The following is a 19,178-nucleotide window of genomic DNA, read 5'->3' on the forward strand; positions in this document are numbered from 1 at the left end:
GACATCCCCTTACTCTGAATTGTGCAGTTTGCAAAACTCCAGCTTGTTACAAGCACATGATTTTGTTGTATTTTTAACCAAGCCTCAAGACTTTGTTTGCAAAAGCTTTTATACCTACAAATGAAAAATATAGAACAAACAACTGTGATTATAGAATTAGGGAATCAACAGTTGCTGTGAGCAGCCAGAAATGATCCTGAACCATACAGTCAGATGCAGCTACATCCACTAAGCTATGGAAAGCAGCCCTTACATGTTATTCATTTCTCTGACTCTCTTAAAAAGAAAAACTGTAACATGCATCTGTGACCTAGCAACAAAATGGTTTGAAATACTTTCCAGATCACTGAACTGTGCAATACCTTTAAAAATGGGATGACAAAAGGTCGCAGTGGGAAGTTAGTAGCTTCTTGCAGTTTGGAATGAAATTCTTCAATTGTCAAAGTAGAATTCTGTTGAGAAAAAAAAATTCTGTCTTGGTGACAAAATAATGAAAACACTTAGCAAGAGAAACAGTAACTGAAGAACTCTGAAATTGCTTAACAACTTGATATTGGTGAGGGAATTAAGAAAAGCATGCTGCATATTAAATGATTACATTATTAAAATACACAAATGAAAGCACAAGTATCTCAGACATTGCTTAGAGTACAATTTGAGCTCTCAAGTGTAAAGTGTGCAAAGGCTTTTACATTTCAAACATCAGTTAAAGCTGCTTTTTTCAACCTTTTTTTTTTTAATTTCACATTTTTTTCTACTGCTTTCTTTTGAAAGAGGACTGTTTGCTATGTTCTAGACTATGTAGGAAAGTCATTACTTTAGAGATTAAGTCATAATCATGAATTTCACATGCTGGCAGAGTTGACCAAGGGAATAGCATGATACATGGATTTTCCCAAGGAAAAAATTCTAATTTGCTCCTAAGACTTCAAATGAAGTTAGAAATCAACTGTAGTTAACAGTGGGAAAGCAGTTTTTATCTGAAAATCAGTGGAATGTGGTTGCTCCCGAAGTCACCTTCAGCTTCTTTACTAGTTCCCCCTTCCAAAGAGGGACATGACAAGCAAAACCCCATTAAACACGTATTTTGAATGTGGAAACAAATGGAGAGCAAGAGTTACTAATGTTATATGCCTACTTTAAACTTCCCTTTGACACAGAACCAAGTGAAGGAGTATCCACTGCTGTCAGGTAGGGGTTTATGAAAATACAAGCAAAGATTGTGAAGTCACCCCCAGCCCTAGTGCTAAACAGTGCTGTCAGTCTCTGCTCCAAATGAAATCAATGGCAACTGCAGCTGCTCAGAACAGATGTAAATTAGAGCATCACAATAGCATTTTCCTCCATACATTCAATTATTGCTGAGGGAAATACATGGGAGACAAAAATGTCTGGCAGAGGACTTTACTGGGAAGAAAAAGAATCCTGGGCCAGATTTCAGTTTGCATGTAAAAGCGCAGCCCAAGTTGACAGACATAGGTAAGAAACAGCTGAAATTTTAATTAAGCCATACCATTACATAGAGATAACCTCATCAATAAAGCAACTTAAAGTAGCAGCAGTGCCTCATTGAGTTCATAATTGTTTGGTTCCATGATACTGAGAAAGGGTTTTGCACTGCATAACTGCAGTCCAAACATACTCATCTCTCCCTTTTAACCACTGGCACTATATATGTAGGGCTCTCTCCTTTCCTCATTTAACTAAACTAGGCAAGTCAAACCATATTTTACTACCTGACAGGATTCAAGGTACGTCTGCATTAGGGGTACTGCCAGTATAGAATGAAAACCCTCTCACACCATTACACTATAACAATATACTGGCCAAAATAGTCAAGGCTATACCTAGTAGGGAATAGCTGCCACTGGTGGGAAGCTAGTCAGGCTACTCATGTTAGCTCTGTCAGCAGGAGCTGGAGTTTCACTCTTGCATGTTTGGTATCCCTAAAGTACGATGAATGCAGTGTATGTGACCCACTCACTTATAAAATAAACACATCAAGGAGGAGGCAAAGAGCAGAAAAAATACTTGCTTACCACAAGTCCTAGCACAAGGGTACGCACTCTCTCCCCAATCTCTGGTGAAATGTCATTGCCAAACTGCTGTAAGGTTGTAAGAAATCTCTTCAGTTTGCTGAGCTGCCTAGCTCCACAAGCTGGCGGTAACTGCTGGTTAGCCAGAGAAGAGGAAGAGGAAGAGGATGGCCCATTGCTAAAGCCATTAGGAGGAGATGGAGCTCCATTTAACGCTGTTGGTGAATGGCTAGTGCCATTGGTTACTGAAAGAAAAAGAGACAGAGGATAAAATAAAGATTGGGGTTGGGAAAGAGATAGAAAGAAAAAGGAGACAGAGGGGAAAATCCATCAGCTTATGTTTTCTGCACTTGACCTCAGAATTAATTAAGTTGCACAATCAAAGATGATTAGCCTTTAGACAGAGCGACAGTCTGTAGTTTATATCTATTTCCCAGTAGCTGGTGCTGAATGTTTTAAGGATTGGAAATAACAGCAGCTGCCTCTCATATAGCCCCTTCAAAATGCTCCTGGACCTGAAAAGCATTATTTGAATACCAGCCTTTTGTCAGAGGATTTTAAAAAGAGAGAGAGGGAAATGGAGAGAGAAAAACCATGAGTGCATATATGATTGAAGACAAAAAAAAAAAAAAAATTGCTCTTTGGGGCAGAAAAAAAACACGTAGACATATTTCACGAAGCCTCAGTTTATCTCTGAATATTTTTACTTGTGTTTTGTACACACAACTGACAGCTGTGTTTATAAAACAGGACTTTCACGTTTTAACCTTACACCACCCAATGAGAAGGTTATTTTTTCCAATACAGATTTCCTAGCTGCTAACATATGGAGCACACAAAGTTGTCTGTGCAGGTACAAATGCTGCCAATGCTCCCTGTATCCTGAAGCCTTGCAGCAAGGGCATGAAGCTAGACTTCAGAAGACTTCTCAGAGACCACGAGCAAATCTCTCTGCTTCCACATGCCAACACCTTATCTCTAAAATGGATTAGAAAGCATTTCCCTTCTGTTGCAAGTTTGCTGTGAGAGTAACTATTTGAAGTACTAAGCATTCAAAATTTATGGCAACGAGATGCATGCAGACATACTGAAGACAATAGACAGTTTTTGGCAGCCATTTCAGTTTGATTCTTATCCACACTCTAGAAGAGAGCAGAGAATCAAACTGAGAACATCCTCTTCCACTCAGATTAGTTGGAACAGCAACACTCAAAACACACGCTGTTGAGGTTGAGTCTGATTTGCTAAAATGACAGCAAACAGCAAGGAAAAGGATGGCTCCCTAGAAATACAAGTGTACCAGTGCACTGGCCAGTGTGGGCATGCAGCGTGTGACTGTACCCAGCCGTAGCTGCACCCCGTGAGCCACTGCCCTGGAGAAATTGTCTGATTTTTTTTCTTTGGGAGTCACTCAGAACCCCTCCCAAAAAAACCATCAAAAATCAAGAACTTGTCTACAATCAAAAATGCACAGGAGTGATTAGTTTAACTTGTTTCCTATCTAAAAGTACAACCAGGGCAAGCTAGCAAGTTTAAATATTTCAGTGTTCTCTGAAGCCAAACATCCCATTCTCATCTCATTTGCTTCATCAATTGTCCTTATCTTTAACCAAGAAGTCCTTTTTCAGGGCGGACACCTACTACTAGATATAAACCACTACCCTATTACCATATTTAAATCACTGCCACAAACTTTTGAAGGAGTTTTTGTTGCCCTAGTCCCTTCCAGAGGCAGTACAGAAAAAGCTATGTGAATTGTTTATCTAGCCTCTGCTTGTGTTTTATCCTAGTTTTTGATTGCCTATTCTGGCTGCATGGGCTAGTGAGAACAAGAATTGGAAAAAGCAGAAAGAAGCTGGCCTCAGCAAGTTCAGCTCCCCGTGGGGCTCCAGGCCACACTCTGAGTGCTGCAGCAGGGTGAGGTATCTGAGCAAACAAATTTGTTGTGATTGCAAGGAACTCACATAGCCAAAAGTCATCCTACCAGGAACTTAGTAAATGAAGACTGGGGTGAATAGCAACACATCCTTTTGATCTACTCTGACCCTACCCAACAATTCTGTCACCTGTAAGGGGGCTGCTCTAGGCAGAGGGTGGTGGGACTATGATCAAGAAAGCAGAGAAGTGTGGAGTTCATTACATAGGACAGATACAGGGAGTAGAAAGGCTGGTAAAGATTCCTCCCACAACAAAAGAAATACAGAAATAGTCCCATGATTTCAGTACTTTCCTTATAATATCTGAATTTGCCAATTGGCAAAGTTGTGCATAATTTCTAAAGCAAAACCATGTTGCTAACCCAAAATAATTTAGCATTTAAAATTTCAAACTATAACACATCAAGAATTTTTAATCATCCAAACCAAAGAAAACAAAGCTATTCTAGACCAGAAAACAAGTCAGAACTTTCTGGCCTGCAGGCATTCCTGCTGTAGCAATAATAAATGTAACAGACACTCTGACAAAAGTGACTGTTTATTGCACAAACTGGAACAGTTAAGGCCAAAGTCCAAAATCTGATGGAGTAAAATTAGGGGTATTTTTATACTTAGTATTCAAATATGGAGCCCCAATAATCAAGCTGTGGTTCACACACCTTCCAAAGTGCTGAACTCAATCAAATAAACACCCAGAAGCCTTGTGAGGACTGTGTGATTAAACACTGTTGTATTTCTTTTATAACTGCCAAAGATCATCTTGAACTTTTGGCAGGATATCACACTGGAAAGCTTAATCTGCAAGAACCTGATCCTCCAAAAACCTAGAAACAATTTAACTTCAGACTGAAGCAGCTCCAGTGTGAGTACCATCCAGGATGATTCAGGTGCTGGAGTTAAGCAAAACAGACAAATCTTTGCAGGATCAGGGTCACTGGGTTAAAAGTGAGTTTATGTGAATAGCTGGCACAAATCCTCCTCACTGTTTAAGTTCAACATAAATTGTCAGGACAGGGTTCCCTGGGACAAGTAGTACAAAGGCCTCCAGCTGGCCTTCTGCATAGAGGTGCATTTTAAATAAGGCATTTAACAGAGAGAAAGGGACTAAAACAGACAGAGGCAAGACAAATAGAAGATGCAGTCTTCATTCTGTTTAGGCATATGTATTCTACTGTTCTAAAAATGTTTTATTTAAAACGTGAAATGTAAACACATTCTCATGTTTATACTATTACAAGGCAGTATAAAAGAGACCAAAAAATTTGCAGCTAAATCTTAGTATGAGAAATGTGGATCGTTTCATGGCTGTGAAAAGAATAGTCCAGACAACATGCCAGATTCAAATCTCAGTTACGCTGATATGAATGCAGCATACATCAAGAATAGTAGAGCTTGTTACATGTTTACATCAATAAGCTGAGAAAGAGATGCAGACCTAAATCTCAGTGATTTAGAGAAGTGGTAACAGACTAGAAACCTTTAAATAAAAATTATGGAAGGACTTTAATTTTGGTTTTATATCAATATTAACCAGACATTACATAGCACTGAAACCAGAATTCTTCACTGAATCATAAGCAGGAGGAAGATTAGTATTTTTTTCATTATGAATTATCTTCACTTTAAAAACAACATACAAACAAACAAACAAACAAACCAACTCACTGAAGTTTCTATACAAAAGGTATTGGGGTCGTTTAAACAATATAACGGCATGTAAGAGAAGAAGGTTTTCTGTCCTTCTCACAAGAGGGCTAACCTGAGCACTAAACACATGGGAAGCCAGTGCTCACTGCTCTTTGACACTGTGACCAAGTGGTCAATGAAATAACAACACAACTCTGAGCTGAATATCTTAACACCTTAACAATGCATAAATCTGTTGTGAACTTTGTTTTGCTTAATTACTTAATACAATCAAATGTTGCTCCTGCCACTTCATGCAGATTTCCCTTCACCTATTTTGGTTTCTGACATACAGCACAGAAAGAAGATGGAAGAAAAGGAAGAAAATAAGACTAATTACACGTTGTGGGCGTAAATGAACTGGTTCTTGGAGCTCCTTGGGTAGTGGGAGGAGGTGGCATGGTTGGAGGCGTCAGCCTGGATTGTGTCTTCACATCCACAGGTGAGTCTGGCATTGTGGAATGCTTCTCAGTGCGATCTGTAACACACCACAGGAACACACCGGTTTATTTCCCCAAGCACACCCCCTCTGGTAAAAACTTAAAGGCTAATGCAAGAAGCGAGCAATTTCAGCATCTGCTGTGAAAGATTACACCTGATTATCTACTCCACTGTGCTCTTCCCAAATTGCTTCATCTAAACCTTACTTAAGAAGGTGCAACACAGATGGTAGCAGTGCTGCATTATCTTTTGTTTTTATTTCTATCATGTGCAGATGCTACCTCCCAAGCACTCCTGGAGCTGCAATAATGCCACCTCCCTTCAAGGTTCTCATGTTAGCCAGAAGGAAAAAATAGATGAAGAAGGGACAGGAAAATAATAAATCCCCTTATGACATGTCTTCCAGAATTAAAATCTGAAGCTCTTTAGTACAGGTGAGATATTGGGTGGAATATCAGTTGAAGCCAGCTCTCTTCATGTATCACCTGCTGCCCTCTCCATTGTTTCTTTTTGTAATCTTATGTTAAACTCCTGCTAAATACACACCCCCCCTGGATCACTTTACCACAGTGCACCTGGTTATTCTCATATTCACCAGAAAAATAAACACAACATGCCAAAATTGCATGTCAATCATCTCATATACGTACAATTATTTTCAAATAAACATGTATGTTTGCACCTCCACATATAAAGAACAACTTTTAATGCTCAAAACCTGCAAGATAAGCAGGAACATACCTCCCCAAGAAAACAAAACAAACATAAGGCAAAACCAGAAAGAAAACTTAACGCTTCTCTTGCAACTGAAGATCTAAATATACAACACACATGATATAAAAACTACAGAAGTGCACTCATCTTTCTGAATGACACAATCTTAAGTTTTTGATTTTTTTAAAACCATCCAAGCCCATATGTTTCATTTATTAAGAACAGGGGAAACACAGCAGAATTTACCAGCTGAAGGCAAAATTAAGGCTTTCTCACTCATGCCAGGAGTTTAGCAAGCCATCTTGAAAAAAGATGAGTATGATGATGTTTAGCTTTTAATGGGAAGGAATAAGTCCTTCAGTTCTTCTTTGGGATTCGGGGCTATTGATTGATACACAACCCAACAGAAGTCTTCCTGAGTTCCACAAAACTACTCTGTAAAACAAGTAAGTGTTGCTGCTAATGGGCAAGCACATAAGTCTATGGTATTAATTCAAGGCATGTCACAGTCTATAAATTTTGTCACTTTGCTTTTCCTTGACACAATTCCCTGTTCTTACTAATGACATACAAACTTCAATGAAAGAATAATATCTGAAATTTACTTTCAGAGACAGTAACAGAAATTCAATGCAATGCACACATTTAACAATACCAGAACAGTTATGTTTAAAAGAGCCTCAAAACACTTATCAGAAAACTTAAATACAAGAAGTTAAAAAAAAAAAAAACAGGGAAGGGGGGGAAGGGAAAAACAAACCCAGCCCCCACACCCCCCAAAAATTAACTACACATAACAGATACCAATCTTTCTCTCTCTGAAATTGAAGACACTGATGAAGTAAGTAGTAAGTCCCAGAGGTGCAGCGTGTCAGGTACTGCAATTACAAAAGCCATCTTCAACCTTTGTTGAAATGCCTACAGGCAATGTTTCAGCTCTCAGGGAAAGGGAGTAGTTTCATATAGAATTTAGATACAAGTTTGGGGAAGACGAACAATGAAACAACCCCAGAATAGGATGAGGGGAATAGAGATACAATTTTATAGGATCTGAAGTGTTGATGTAAGGTTAGTAAACCTCAGCTGCGGATGGAAGAGTAACCACAATGATTACCCTAAATATTAAAGTTGTTACACAGGTAAGTAAGGTATGATTTGCACAGTCAAGCAACAGTAAATTATTACATGCTGGGAAACAAAAACAGGTTTCTAAACAAATTCTGTATGTATTTCCTTTCCATATCACTTATACTAAAACAGTTAAATCTTTATCTTCAATAAGCCATTAATTTCTTATCAAGAACTATGAAAACTCATCTTGAAATGTTAATTGCTTCCTTAATAGCCGAATTCATCTTGCACTCACCTCAACCAACCTCAGCAACAAGGGAATAAATAGCTTTCAGCTCATGTTGCAACAGAGGGAAAGAGGCACAGCAGTGAGCCCAAGCCCTCCTAAATAAAGGCAAATATTTCTCCCATGCCAAGAAAGGAGAGAGAAAGGGAGGCTTGCCAGAGCTGGTGGGGAGATAACAGTGGGAACTGCTGGTCCATCTGGTTTTCATTCTGCTAACACTCACATTGAACTGTTAAGGAAGGCAGTCCAGGTACACAGATTTGAAGCATGTGGGAGCGCAGACACAGGCACAGAGATGGAGGTGGGTGGAAGAAGGAGTGAGAGAAATTGAGCTCCTCTAACAGACTGCTGCTCGCTGCAAGCAGGCACAGCCTGTATCCTCCAATTCAGCTGGTGATAACTAAAAGCGATCCTGAGCTGTAACCAACCACACTGCTCCTGCTCCCTCCCTTCCCTTCACTGCATTTCAAAGTTCAGGTTTGATCAGAAATGCACTCAGATCAGAGGGGGGAGACTTTCCCAAAAACCTGGCAGTGTTTTGCTACTTAAAGTGAACACAGTAGTGGGAAATAGTGCTTTGGTTTTGCCCTCGAGTTTCAGGTTGCTACTCTATCATGATCCAAAAGGTTTTTACTACCTCCAGCAATTTGCCACCCAGTCTGCAGATTGCTGAACTCAGCCATAGACCCCTGTACTCATCTAAATCTAATAACACTAGGTTTGTTTTTCCCAATTACCTTTCTTTGGACCTCTTAGGGGTAAACACAAACACGCTTTACATACCACTTAGCTTTTTGTTACCTCGCTCTGTCCCTTGCAAAGCCCTAAACCCTACTTTCCTCCCATATGATCACAGGCAAGCAGATTTCTCTCTGACTGTCTGTAAATTTCCTAGTCCTGCCTTGTTTGAGGTACCAAGGCTCCTTTCAAGCACACCTCAAAACATTTCTTACCAGAGTACAGAATTATTTTGTCAGAACAGAGATTCTCCACGGGGGTGGGGAAAAAGGGCTTTTGAAGAAGTACAATGCAAAATGCAAAGCTCTTCCCCATGCTTGGAAGACACCATCATACCAGCCAGGAGAACAGCCTTTACAACTCTCTATTCCACCCTCTTAAATAACAAAACCCCCGTGGGAGCCATTCTGCTCTTACTGCTACTGTTTATCTGTTCCTTACCTTTTCACACAGCTTCCTGAACTCTGAGGGAGTGATGGGACTGGGACAACCTGTCTACAGCACCCACCACTGTGCCACCACCCACAGCCCCAGAAAACCTCAGCAGCTCTAAGACAGATCACTCAGGGGAAGTAGTGGTGATGGAGAGCCACAAATCAGAGCCACCAGTGTTAAAAGCGCTAACAGTTCTCGTGATCTGAACTCCTAAAGCTTTTGGTGTCTAACACGTAGCCTATAATTCCAGCTTCTAAAAATCATTATTTATTTTTTAATTAACCGAAACAATAAACCTAACAACCAACACTTTTTACTGTAATGGTTGAAAAACAGCCTGATGATATAAAAGCTAAAGACAAAATGGTATTTCAATCATATTCACAAGCCAATTTCCTTCAAGATATGATATTTCACAAGGTTTTTAATGTATGGACATTTCATACAAACTCTCCATGGATATTCTGCTATTTGTACATTCAGAGGTAATGAGGGTTCAGTAGGGGAAGAAAAAAATCCCTCAAGAGGAAAAACTCTAATTTCAACATATCAAAACCTGCCTGTTTCACATACATTCACTCCAGTTTTACAATACAGAGTCATGTATATTGAATTTTGCCTGAAATTCAGAAGAACTTCTACCATGTCTTAAAATTGCTCAATTTCTTGAATTCAAAAACATGTTAAGGCTCTTGAGTCAAATCCCACTTGCAAAGCTAGTTCCAGCTATCTCTTTCTTCAGATGGACCCTGACTTTCCAAACAATAATCCTGAATTACAAGGGACACACCAGAAAGTTTCATATAGGCAGCATCCCACAGCATCCCACATTTAAAAGCACAGCCTGTATGTACAGAGGGAGTAAACTCTTTCAGGTGCAACAATTCCTTCCACTGAATCCCTTTAAACGATGACAGACCTCTGCTCCTTAGCCCAGTTCAGATCAAATGGGACTGAAACCAGAGGTCCTCCGAACTGGAAGGAAAGGAGACATCTGCAACTCATTCTGTAGTGTTCGCTGCAATCAGTTCAGGATGGAGAAAGATGGTGAAATAATGGTCTAGTCCTAATCCATACACACAACCCTCTGGAGCAGCAAGAGACTTAGAATAAATTCAGAAAACATGTTTCAAGTATGCAGAGATCTATTGCATTTGCTTTGGATTAATTTTTTTATTTAAAAACAAACCCAAGCAAAACATTTTGAAATACACATTCTTGAATCTACTTTACAGCACACAGAGTGAAGAACTGCGATTTAACCACAGAAGTATTTTGCTTCATTTAAAATTAGAGAATGTTGTAAAACCAACTTTAAATTATGATATTTCTTCTGTGGATTTCTTGGTTCATGGAACTGTACTGTTATTGTCATTCATTCAGTTTTTAGGGAAGAGGTTATTTTTATGACTATATTTAGCTGCTAGGTGAACACAGATATTTACTGTAAGCACAGTCATCTTCTGAACCAAGGAAGAAACAAAGCATGCAGGAGCTGGGGCAGAGAGATGTGCCTGCATTCAAACTAATTTACTTTGCTTCCTGTACCCTACAAGATTTAGTCCATTTTTAAAACAAGGCGGTCTTTCATAAATGGCAACATTTCAGCTCACATGGCACACTTCCAAGTCTAACGCATCAAGGAAAGCTGATGTATGGAACAAAATATGGAATATATAAATACTTTACTGATACCATTTCAATAGCCAATTCAATGTCAAGCATTTCTAGGAGTGGTGTGTTTTCAATTTCCTTTTTTAAATGAAAAAAATTGTGGTATAATACGCTGTGGCATTTATTTTACTTTTAGTTAGTGCAAACAGTTCCAGATGTACACTCAGGCATGAAAGATTCTTAAAAGATGCTTTATATTGATTGTACAGTACTTTCTACTTTGGTGCCAACATTTAAAAAATAAAAATATAACTTGCTAAATTAAAAGAGTCCATTGTCCCGTTTCCTTTAAACTCACAAAAAAAGCAAGCCCCTCATATGACACGAGGGATTAGAACCTGCCCCCACTACCAAAGTTACAGGAATCGAGACCTAAATCTGAAGGATTTAATACTGATGGTTTCTTAGATGTGTTGGACTAATTTTCATTATTTTGAGAGGGGTGGCAGGGAATTTGCAAGCAGGTAACCACAGACTGTGAGTCACAGTGCTGATGAACCTGAAGTCAGACAACCACAAATCCAACCTAGGAAGCCAAATTCCATAGTTCTTCCATCCATAATGCTATCATGTTGCAGCCAGTAAGAACTTCTCCTTCAGATATGGCCAAGCCACACAGCACCATTAGTAATGGGCAGTGTTTGTGGAGACCCAGAACTCCTGACCCTCAAACCTGCTGCTACACTGAGCAGGACAATACTACAAGGTTGTCTTAGCTGAAAAGAACTCATTTGAGAATGCATGGTATAAGCCTAACATATCTGGTAAATCCCACTCGCTCCATGCACTGAACCCCTGAGGAAACCTGCAATTCATACAATGCAGCCATAAAACATGACATGATGACAGCACCACTGCAGACCCTCTCCCTGCCAAGCATGCCTGGGATTTGTTTGAGACTGGTACAGTCTTCATACCATTCACCTCTTGGCCCTTTTGACTTCTTCTCAATAAATAAATAAGGACCTAAACCCAATGGATGGGGTTTTTTGATGTTTTGTTTGCTATACACAAAGATCTCAAACAGGCATAATACGGACATAACGTTCTCTCAGCACCGGATGCAGTCACGTTATTGCCTAGAAAGGAAACATCACTGGGTTTCCAGTTCCCCAGTAGAGAACTTTTACTTCTGGGTGATTTGCAGGAATGCAGTATCAGAGATCAGCTCAGACTCTGTCTTTTGTCACAGAACATTACCTCTGCAAGATCTATTCACCAGGAATCAGAATCTGTGTGAAGTGACTGATGGATATGAACAGCAAAGTTTTCAGATGACATAACATTTCAATGCTTCTTTAGCATGCTGGGCATGAAGCTCACGTATTGAAGATGACCCTTTTGCAAGAGCAATATCGCAATTTTGCTGCAGTCTTATCTTCATTCTCCTCTGCTCAGATAGTTGAACAATTCATATCACCAGCTATTCTTCAGAATAAATGAAAGCACACTCAATTTACCCATTTATGCTCATTTAATATGCAATAGCTAGAAGAAATTCTGCATCATGGGAGTTCACTGAAGTTATCTGAGGCCAAGTTGTAAGAGTTTTCTTCAGCTGTGCTAAAATAAGCTTGAGCATACTACAATCTTCTCTGTCTCCCAAAAGCTGAAAGGGATTTTTGTGCTACCGTCTCCCAGTTTTGCTAGAACTTGTGGATGATATAAAGCAGGTAAATAGCAAAAATGCTTTTTGTCATGTTCTTTGTCCACAATGGTACCTTGACTGGTCCTAAAAATCATGACAATGAACCACAAATGCAGAAGTATTCTATTTGATTTCAGTTCTCTATGGTGAGAGGTTCTGACTGGCAAAAAAACTTGGTCCCTCACTCCTACCTTAGCAGCTGAAGGCCAGATAATTACACATATTATAAAATAAGCAATGCATGAGTTCAATCTCAGAATTAAGACAAAAAGGTCACAGCTTGCTTTGCTTGGACAGATTATTTTTTCCTAAAAGAAAAAAAAAAAAAAACCAACAAAAAAACTTGTCTTACCATATAATTTCCTTTTTAAAGTGGGGGTGGGGGGGAATAGAAAAATAAACTTTTCCCTTTCATTTAACCATCTCTCATATTTTGACAGCTTCAAAATTATCATAAATTCACTTTCAATTATTTAATAAAAACTGCCTGATGTCAGAAGTGCACCTTTCTTTTAAATGCCTCTTTTCTCTTTCACCCTTTCTGGCTTTGCAAATTTTACCATGTATAATTGCTTGAATGTGGGAATGCAGGGAAAAAGAACACATTCTAAATCTAGATCTGCTACCACTGTAACAGTTTATGAAATACTTAGCAGGAACAGACAATCAAAATTAAGGTCAAAGTGTGGCAGCTGCCCTGAGTTTCCGTAAGTCCCCAGAAAACAAAGTCTACAAGTTCCTTTGTCATGGATGAATACACAACACTTGGCCTGTAATGAAGCTGAATACAATGTGGATTTCTTCTAAATATCCCACCAAACATCATGAAAATTCCTCTACATATGAACAAATGCAGTTAATAAGCAACAGTCCCATAATCAGTATTGAAATACTATTTTCCTGTTTACATTGTTTCCTAGATCTTTTATTTTTTGTTGACAAGCTATCCAACTAAGAACTGTATGTTTTCAGTGGTTCTCTCATGTTTCACATCATGGGAAGTATTACTGCTATTCCAAACTCAGCTCACTGACCACTGAAGCTCAAGTGAAGTGACAAAGTGGCACTCTCTGCCTCTGGCATGAAGAACTGAAGAACAGCCAGAGCAACTACTGACCAAACTCACGCCCCAGCCTCCCCAACAAGCTACAGAGGTGACCACCTCTCTACATTAGCAATCAATCCCTTGCACAGAGGAACTCTTTAGCATGCTTTCAGATGAACTTTCCCAAAGGCTCCCTGACCACTAACTCGTTTCCTTTATGCACCATTGTCCCTGGAAGGCCTACCCTGTCAGGATTATACACTATTTGACAAACTCCAGATGAAGGCAGACTGATATCTAAGAAACGTAAATGCCATCAGAATCTAATTGGTATTGTTTGCATGCTCTTATATACTCAACCACACACAGCACAGATCCTTTGCACCAGAAGTAAGATTTTTCTCTCACAACATCAACTGAAATTTCGTAACTTGGTCTCCAGAAGTAGATTAATGTTTTTAATCCAAAATTTGTCCAGTCCTAAATTAACAGTAAATAACAGAATCATAGAAAGACTTGGGTTGGAAGGGGATCTTCAAGATCAACCACTTCCAGCCCCCTTTGCATCAACAGGGGCACCTTTCACTAAACCAGGTTGTTGCTCAGAGCCTCATCCAACCTGGCCTTGAACACTTCCAGGGATGAGGCACCCACAGACTCTCTGGGCAACCTGTTCCAGTGCCTCATCATCCTCACAGTAAAGAACTTTTTCCTAATAACCAGTCTAAACATACTCTCAGTTTGAAACCAGTTTGTTACACAATGCGAAAAGTCTGAAGCAAAATAATTATAAATTTCTTTCTTTTTAATGCACTTATACAAAGTGTAAAGGATAACTGTACTCATTTTAAAAAAGTCCTAAGAGAATACTGATACTATATTTCATTAGATTTAGTTGGAACTGAAGTCTCCAGTATAGACTACACAAAGTAATCAAAAGCAACTTTTTTAAATTCAGGAAAGTTTAGGCAATAAATTCCTCTGCCAAAAAGCAAAAAAAAATTACTACAGCTGTACTCTTAAGAGGCATTCCTTATATTTATATAACAAGCCAGAAATCCTTTAGTCTCAAAAAGAATGAAATATGGGTGTAGGAGGTGATATTTTCCATGGTTGCATATCTGAAAAGATGACACAGGGACTACCAAGAAGGTAATAGATATACTTTTGACTTTGCTTGATTTTAAAATGTGGAATTTGTCATGGACAAGTCAAGCTCCTGTAAGGTGTAGAGTGGTGGTGGCCAGCCTGAGACAGGCTGCTCCCCAGCTTGTGGATCAAGGTCCCAAATCCTTGCTCTACCAGACTGCACCATTTTACCCATCCAAAAAACCCAGTTCCTCCAAGTGATATTTCCAACACTGAAAAGTGTGTTCCATTAGACCAGATGTGCAGGTCTGGGGAGCAAGACCCTACCCATAATACTGAAAGCAGAGGCAGCCAAACTCCCTCTCTACCAAGTACCAGAACAGTCTGAGGAGGTCTCCTTGTCCCTGCCATCTAACACAGACAGCTAAATTAACAGACTAAATGTCCCATATAATCACTAAAGAGTTAGAGTCTCTAATTTTTTTAATCTCTATGACTGCTAAATCAGGCATAAAGGTTCCCATATAGATCTAGGTTCTTTTCCTCATGAGAACCAGAAGCATTCAGACTGCTCTCACAGTGTGGTTGCTGTACACAACCATCAGTGGTCCTCAGTGTCCAGGTATAGTAACTCCTTGGCTTCTATTCAGCCACTCAAGACAATATACCACCAACAAAAATATATAACGAAGCACATTTCTCCCAGAAATCCTTTCTCAGGTGCTGGCACTGTTAGTTACTTACTGTGCTAACAGCAAGACAAAAGTGAAACTATAGGCTTTCCCCCTGACACTGACAATCTTCGATAATACAATTTATTACACTCTTCAGTACTTTGGCTTTTGTAGAGATACACACTTTGGAAGACTATAATTTCACATCATCAGATGATGCCATTAAAGATACCTTTTATTTACATGACTCGCTGTCTAGACACAGTGTGAGAAAATATTCATTATTAGTTACAAGTCAGTTCCTCCTCAGTGTCGCATGTCACACCAAATGTCTTTTATTTGGACACTGGATCACACCTGAATAAAGCAGTGGAGCGGTGAGAAGGGGGAAAGAGAGCCTCAAAAACTTCTCAAGAAATGAAGACCCAAATATCTTCTTAGATTAGGCAATACTACTTATTGACAAATAAGCTCCCAAGCAAAGCAAATACTACCATTAGCAAATCCAAAACTATGTTTTGAATCATTAACACATCACATGCACTCTTAAAAGTGAATGTGAAATAGTATAAGCATATAAAGGAAGAAGGAAAGGAAGGAATTTGTGTATGTCGTTTAAGACTAAGTATAAAACCAGAATAAACCTCTTTCTGAAGCCAGTAAATTCACACAAATTCATATTGGCATAGAAACCTCCAGTGATCTCACCCAGAAACAGAGATGCTGGGTTAGCCTTGCAGGCAGACTCCAGCTCCAGAAACACTCAGGAATATGTGTTTAACTATGGACACTGAAAAGAGCTGTAGGTAAACTAATGAGACCACTCACAGGGTATACATTTACACATAATGCTTCTAGACCTTAAAGCATCACAGCAGTCTTAGTCTTGCAAAACAAAGCTTAAAACTTCCTTCTTTTGAAGCATCTTCCCTATGTTTTGAATTTTAAATAGCAAACCCCAGCTGAAGCCTGAATTGAAAGAAAAATCAGCAATTATTACAGAATCCACAGAAAATATACGCAATTTTTAAAAACTATTTCAGGTATCATAGCATTGCTATGACTGATGGCATACTTCATTTCAAGCCCAGCAGATTCAAATTAATGTTTAGGGGTTTTTTTGTTTTGGTTTGGTTTTTTTTCCCTCAACTAATACATTAAAAAGGTTTTTATATTTATAGAACAGCATTTTCATCAAGCCACCTAAACTGTTACTCCAACATGGCAATATTGATCTTTGTGCATCAGTGTGGTTTCTACAGCTTTCTTGCGTATGTGCAGATATGTGTGTGCCCGTGTGTGTATCTGCACACACACTTCTACACATGTGACCAAGTTTTACTTACTTGGTTTTGTGTATAAAAGTGCTTACTGTGATTATTTAATATTTTTTTATTTATTTTTTAACATTCAAATGTATAAAACTGTAAGAGGGAAAGAGCCTTCAATTACACTGAAGGGAGTGTTAAATGGAGGGGAAACTTCAGGGCGAGAAGTCAGACACAAAAGAGAAACCACTCAATGGTACGAATGCAAGCAAAATATTGACAATGTAAGGAAGTCTGATGCATTTGAACTCTGAATGTTCAATGTGGATGCACTTAACCCTTTCTGATATGGTTACATTCTCTTGTATATTAAAAATTCTTGTGAAATGTAGCTTTAACTCTCTCCGTGCTATGGGAACACCCTAGATTTGGCTTTGGCCCTACTGGGACATAAACATTTTGTGTCCCTGAGAGGTGGATTAAGCTCTTTCTATGAGGAAAAGCAGACTGTTCCCAGCAGGATGGAAACCCTGCGGCAAGGCAGAGCGGGAGCACCGGGAAGAGCCCAGGCGCCTCCGGGAATGGCCAAGGGCGAGTGAGACCACTAGAGGGAGCCGGCACTGTGCCGCGGCACCGGGAAAAGCCCTGCCCGCACCGAGAACTCAACGAAAATGGCAAGCTGCTCAGAAAGCCAAAGGGACACGCTCTAAGAACAATTCTTCCCAATATCTTCAGCCACGTGATATAAAGGAGAGCCTGTGATACTCCGTGTGTGTGTGTACACATCGGTGTGTATTATTCTATGCCCAGAGCGCCAACAGAATATTAAGTAATTGTCCCTGAAATTCAGCTATAATGATTTCTTTCTCAAAGGAGCAAATAGACAGCCCTGGCTGCAACAAAAGGCTTTTTTTCAGTGCCTCCTATTGTTGTCTCTCACCCCAGCCAAACAAGTTAGATGTTCCCCCCTTACCCCCAACTACACCTCCCCCTCCACCTTCCCCTGCTTGCAAGATAGCTTTCTATGTGAAATATCCCAACAGTGGAATTGCCCAAGCGACACAACAGGCAGTGTCATACCTACAACTCACACTGAATCTAGTCACGAAACCTGGATTGTGCACACACAACTATGTGTCGATGGCACGAACTCGAACATAGCCCAACATAATTTAACACTGTTGCTTTTTTGCACCAAAACACAGAACCAAACAAAACCTGGTATTTCCATCACACCTATAATCAGTCAGAGAGATCAAATGGCAAGCATGGAAGAAATAAAGGTTCACACAGATCTTTATAAACATCCTTTTGGCACCATGTATGTGCTAAGAAAGCTAAATCCCAAGGGCAGATACAATTCAAAAGCACAGAGATAGTGACTGCACTGGCACCTCTTGTGAAAACGTATTTCTTTATGGTCTTCTTGGAATAGACGTAAAGCACATTACTACTTGTCTTGTAAGCTCTAAACTGCTTGGATATGAAGAAATGAAGAACTGCTAAACTGCAACAACTATTCATGACAAACTCTAAAATTATGAAATGAAAATTAAAAAATGGGGAAATAGGTGTACCTGGATGAAATACTAAACAGCTAACAAGAATAACTGTCCCCAAATGAGTTCCTAGCCATTATCTTTTCCATAATTATTGCAAGTAGCTTCAGTAACTGTGCATACAAATGACCCATTAGAAACTTAAGAGGTCATTTCCAAAGGTGATTATGAGCCCTGACTTACAGAGCTACTTGGGTTTTCACACAATTCTGTTCAGTGCCAACAATCTGCACAAAATTAAGATAAAATGTGCTTCCAAAACACCAAGTGGAAATAAATTTTCAGAACCTAGAAGAAGGTATGAGGTGGTGAACACTGATGAATCAAATGCAGTCATCTTCATAAATGAAATGTTAAAAAATTTGCTTTTGTCTGCGCTCTGGTGTCAGGAGGATGGAAAGGAGGCAGCAATCATATGTTAGAGGCCTTACAATGCCCCATACTACAATAAATAATGATGAGTGTAACAGCAAAAAGTCTAAGGCTAAGCAGGAGACATAAAAATCATAGTAGGCTATCAGAGTGGACATCTGCTATAGAACACAGTATGGAGAGCAGAAACATGTCAGTAGATAAAGATGAACCCAAATGAACTCCTTAAAACAACAACAGGATGATCTTCACCTCAATGATCCTTCTCGGCCCTGTTTCTTAATGGGTATCTGTGTTATTGCAACAAACAGACAAGCAATAGGCTTGGTTTAGAAAATATTAGGAAACTATTCAGAAGCACCATTTAAGAAGAGTAATAAAGGAGTACAGACGTGCTGCTTCCTCAGTTGCTAAGGTTGTTAAAGAAACAGCAGGAGACACAAAAACAGATCCTGGCACTCCCACTGTGAATGGCTTGGGCAGGTTGTAAAGAAATTAACTGAGC

The 19,178-nt window shown here is 39.4% G+C and overlaps 1 protein-coding gene across 1 annotated transcript in view; it reads right to left on the bottom strand.

The window, feature by feature from the left end:
- RUNX1T1 (RUNX1 partner transcriptional co-repressor 1) overlaps positions 1 to 19,178 on the bottom strand; it is a 91,092-nt gene that overhangs the window by 41,070 nt on the left and 30,844 nt on the right. Inside the window, exons 2-4 of the mRNA XM_062502914.1 lie at positions 6,000 to 6,137; positions 2,040 to 2,281; positions 363 to 452 (exon numbers count right to left, since the gene is read on the bottom strand). Coding sequence (XP_062358898.1) covers positions 363 to 452; positions 2,040 to 2,281; positions 6,000 to 6,137 — 470 coding nt within the window. The remainder of the gene's footprint in view (positions 1 to 362; positions 453 to 2,039; positions 2,282 to 5,999; positions 6,138 to 19,178) is intronic.

This window comes from Cinclus cinclus, chromosome 1, assembly GCF_963662255.1.
Source record: "Cinclus cinclus chromosome 1, bCinCin1.1, whole genome shotgun sequence".
NCBI classification, from domain to species: domain Eukaryota; kingdom Metazoa; phylum Chordata; class Aves; order Passeriformes; family Cinclidae; genus Cinclus; species Cinclus cinclus.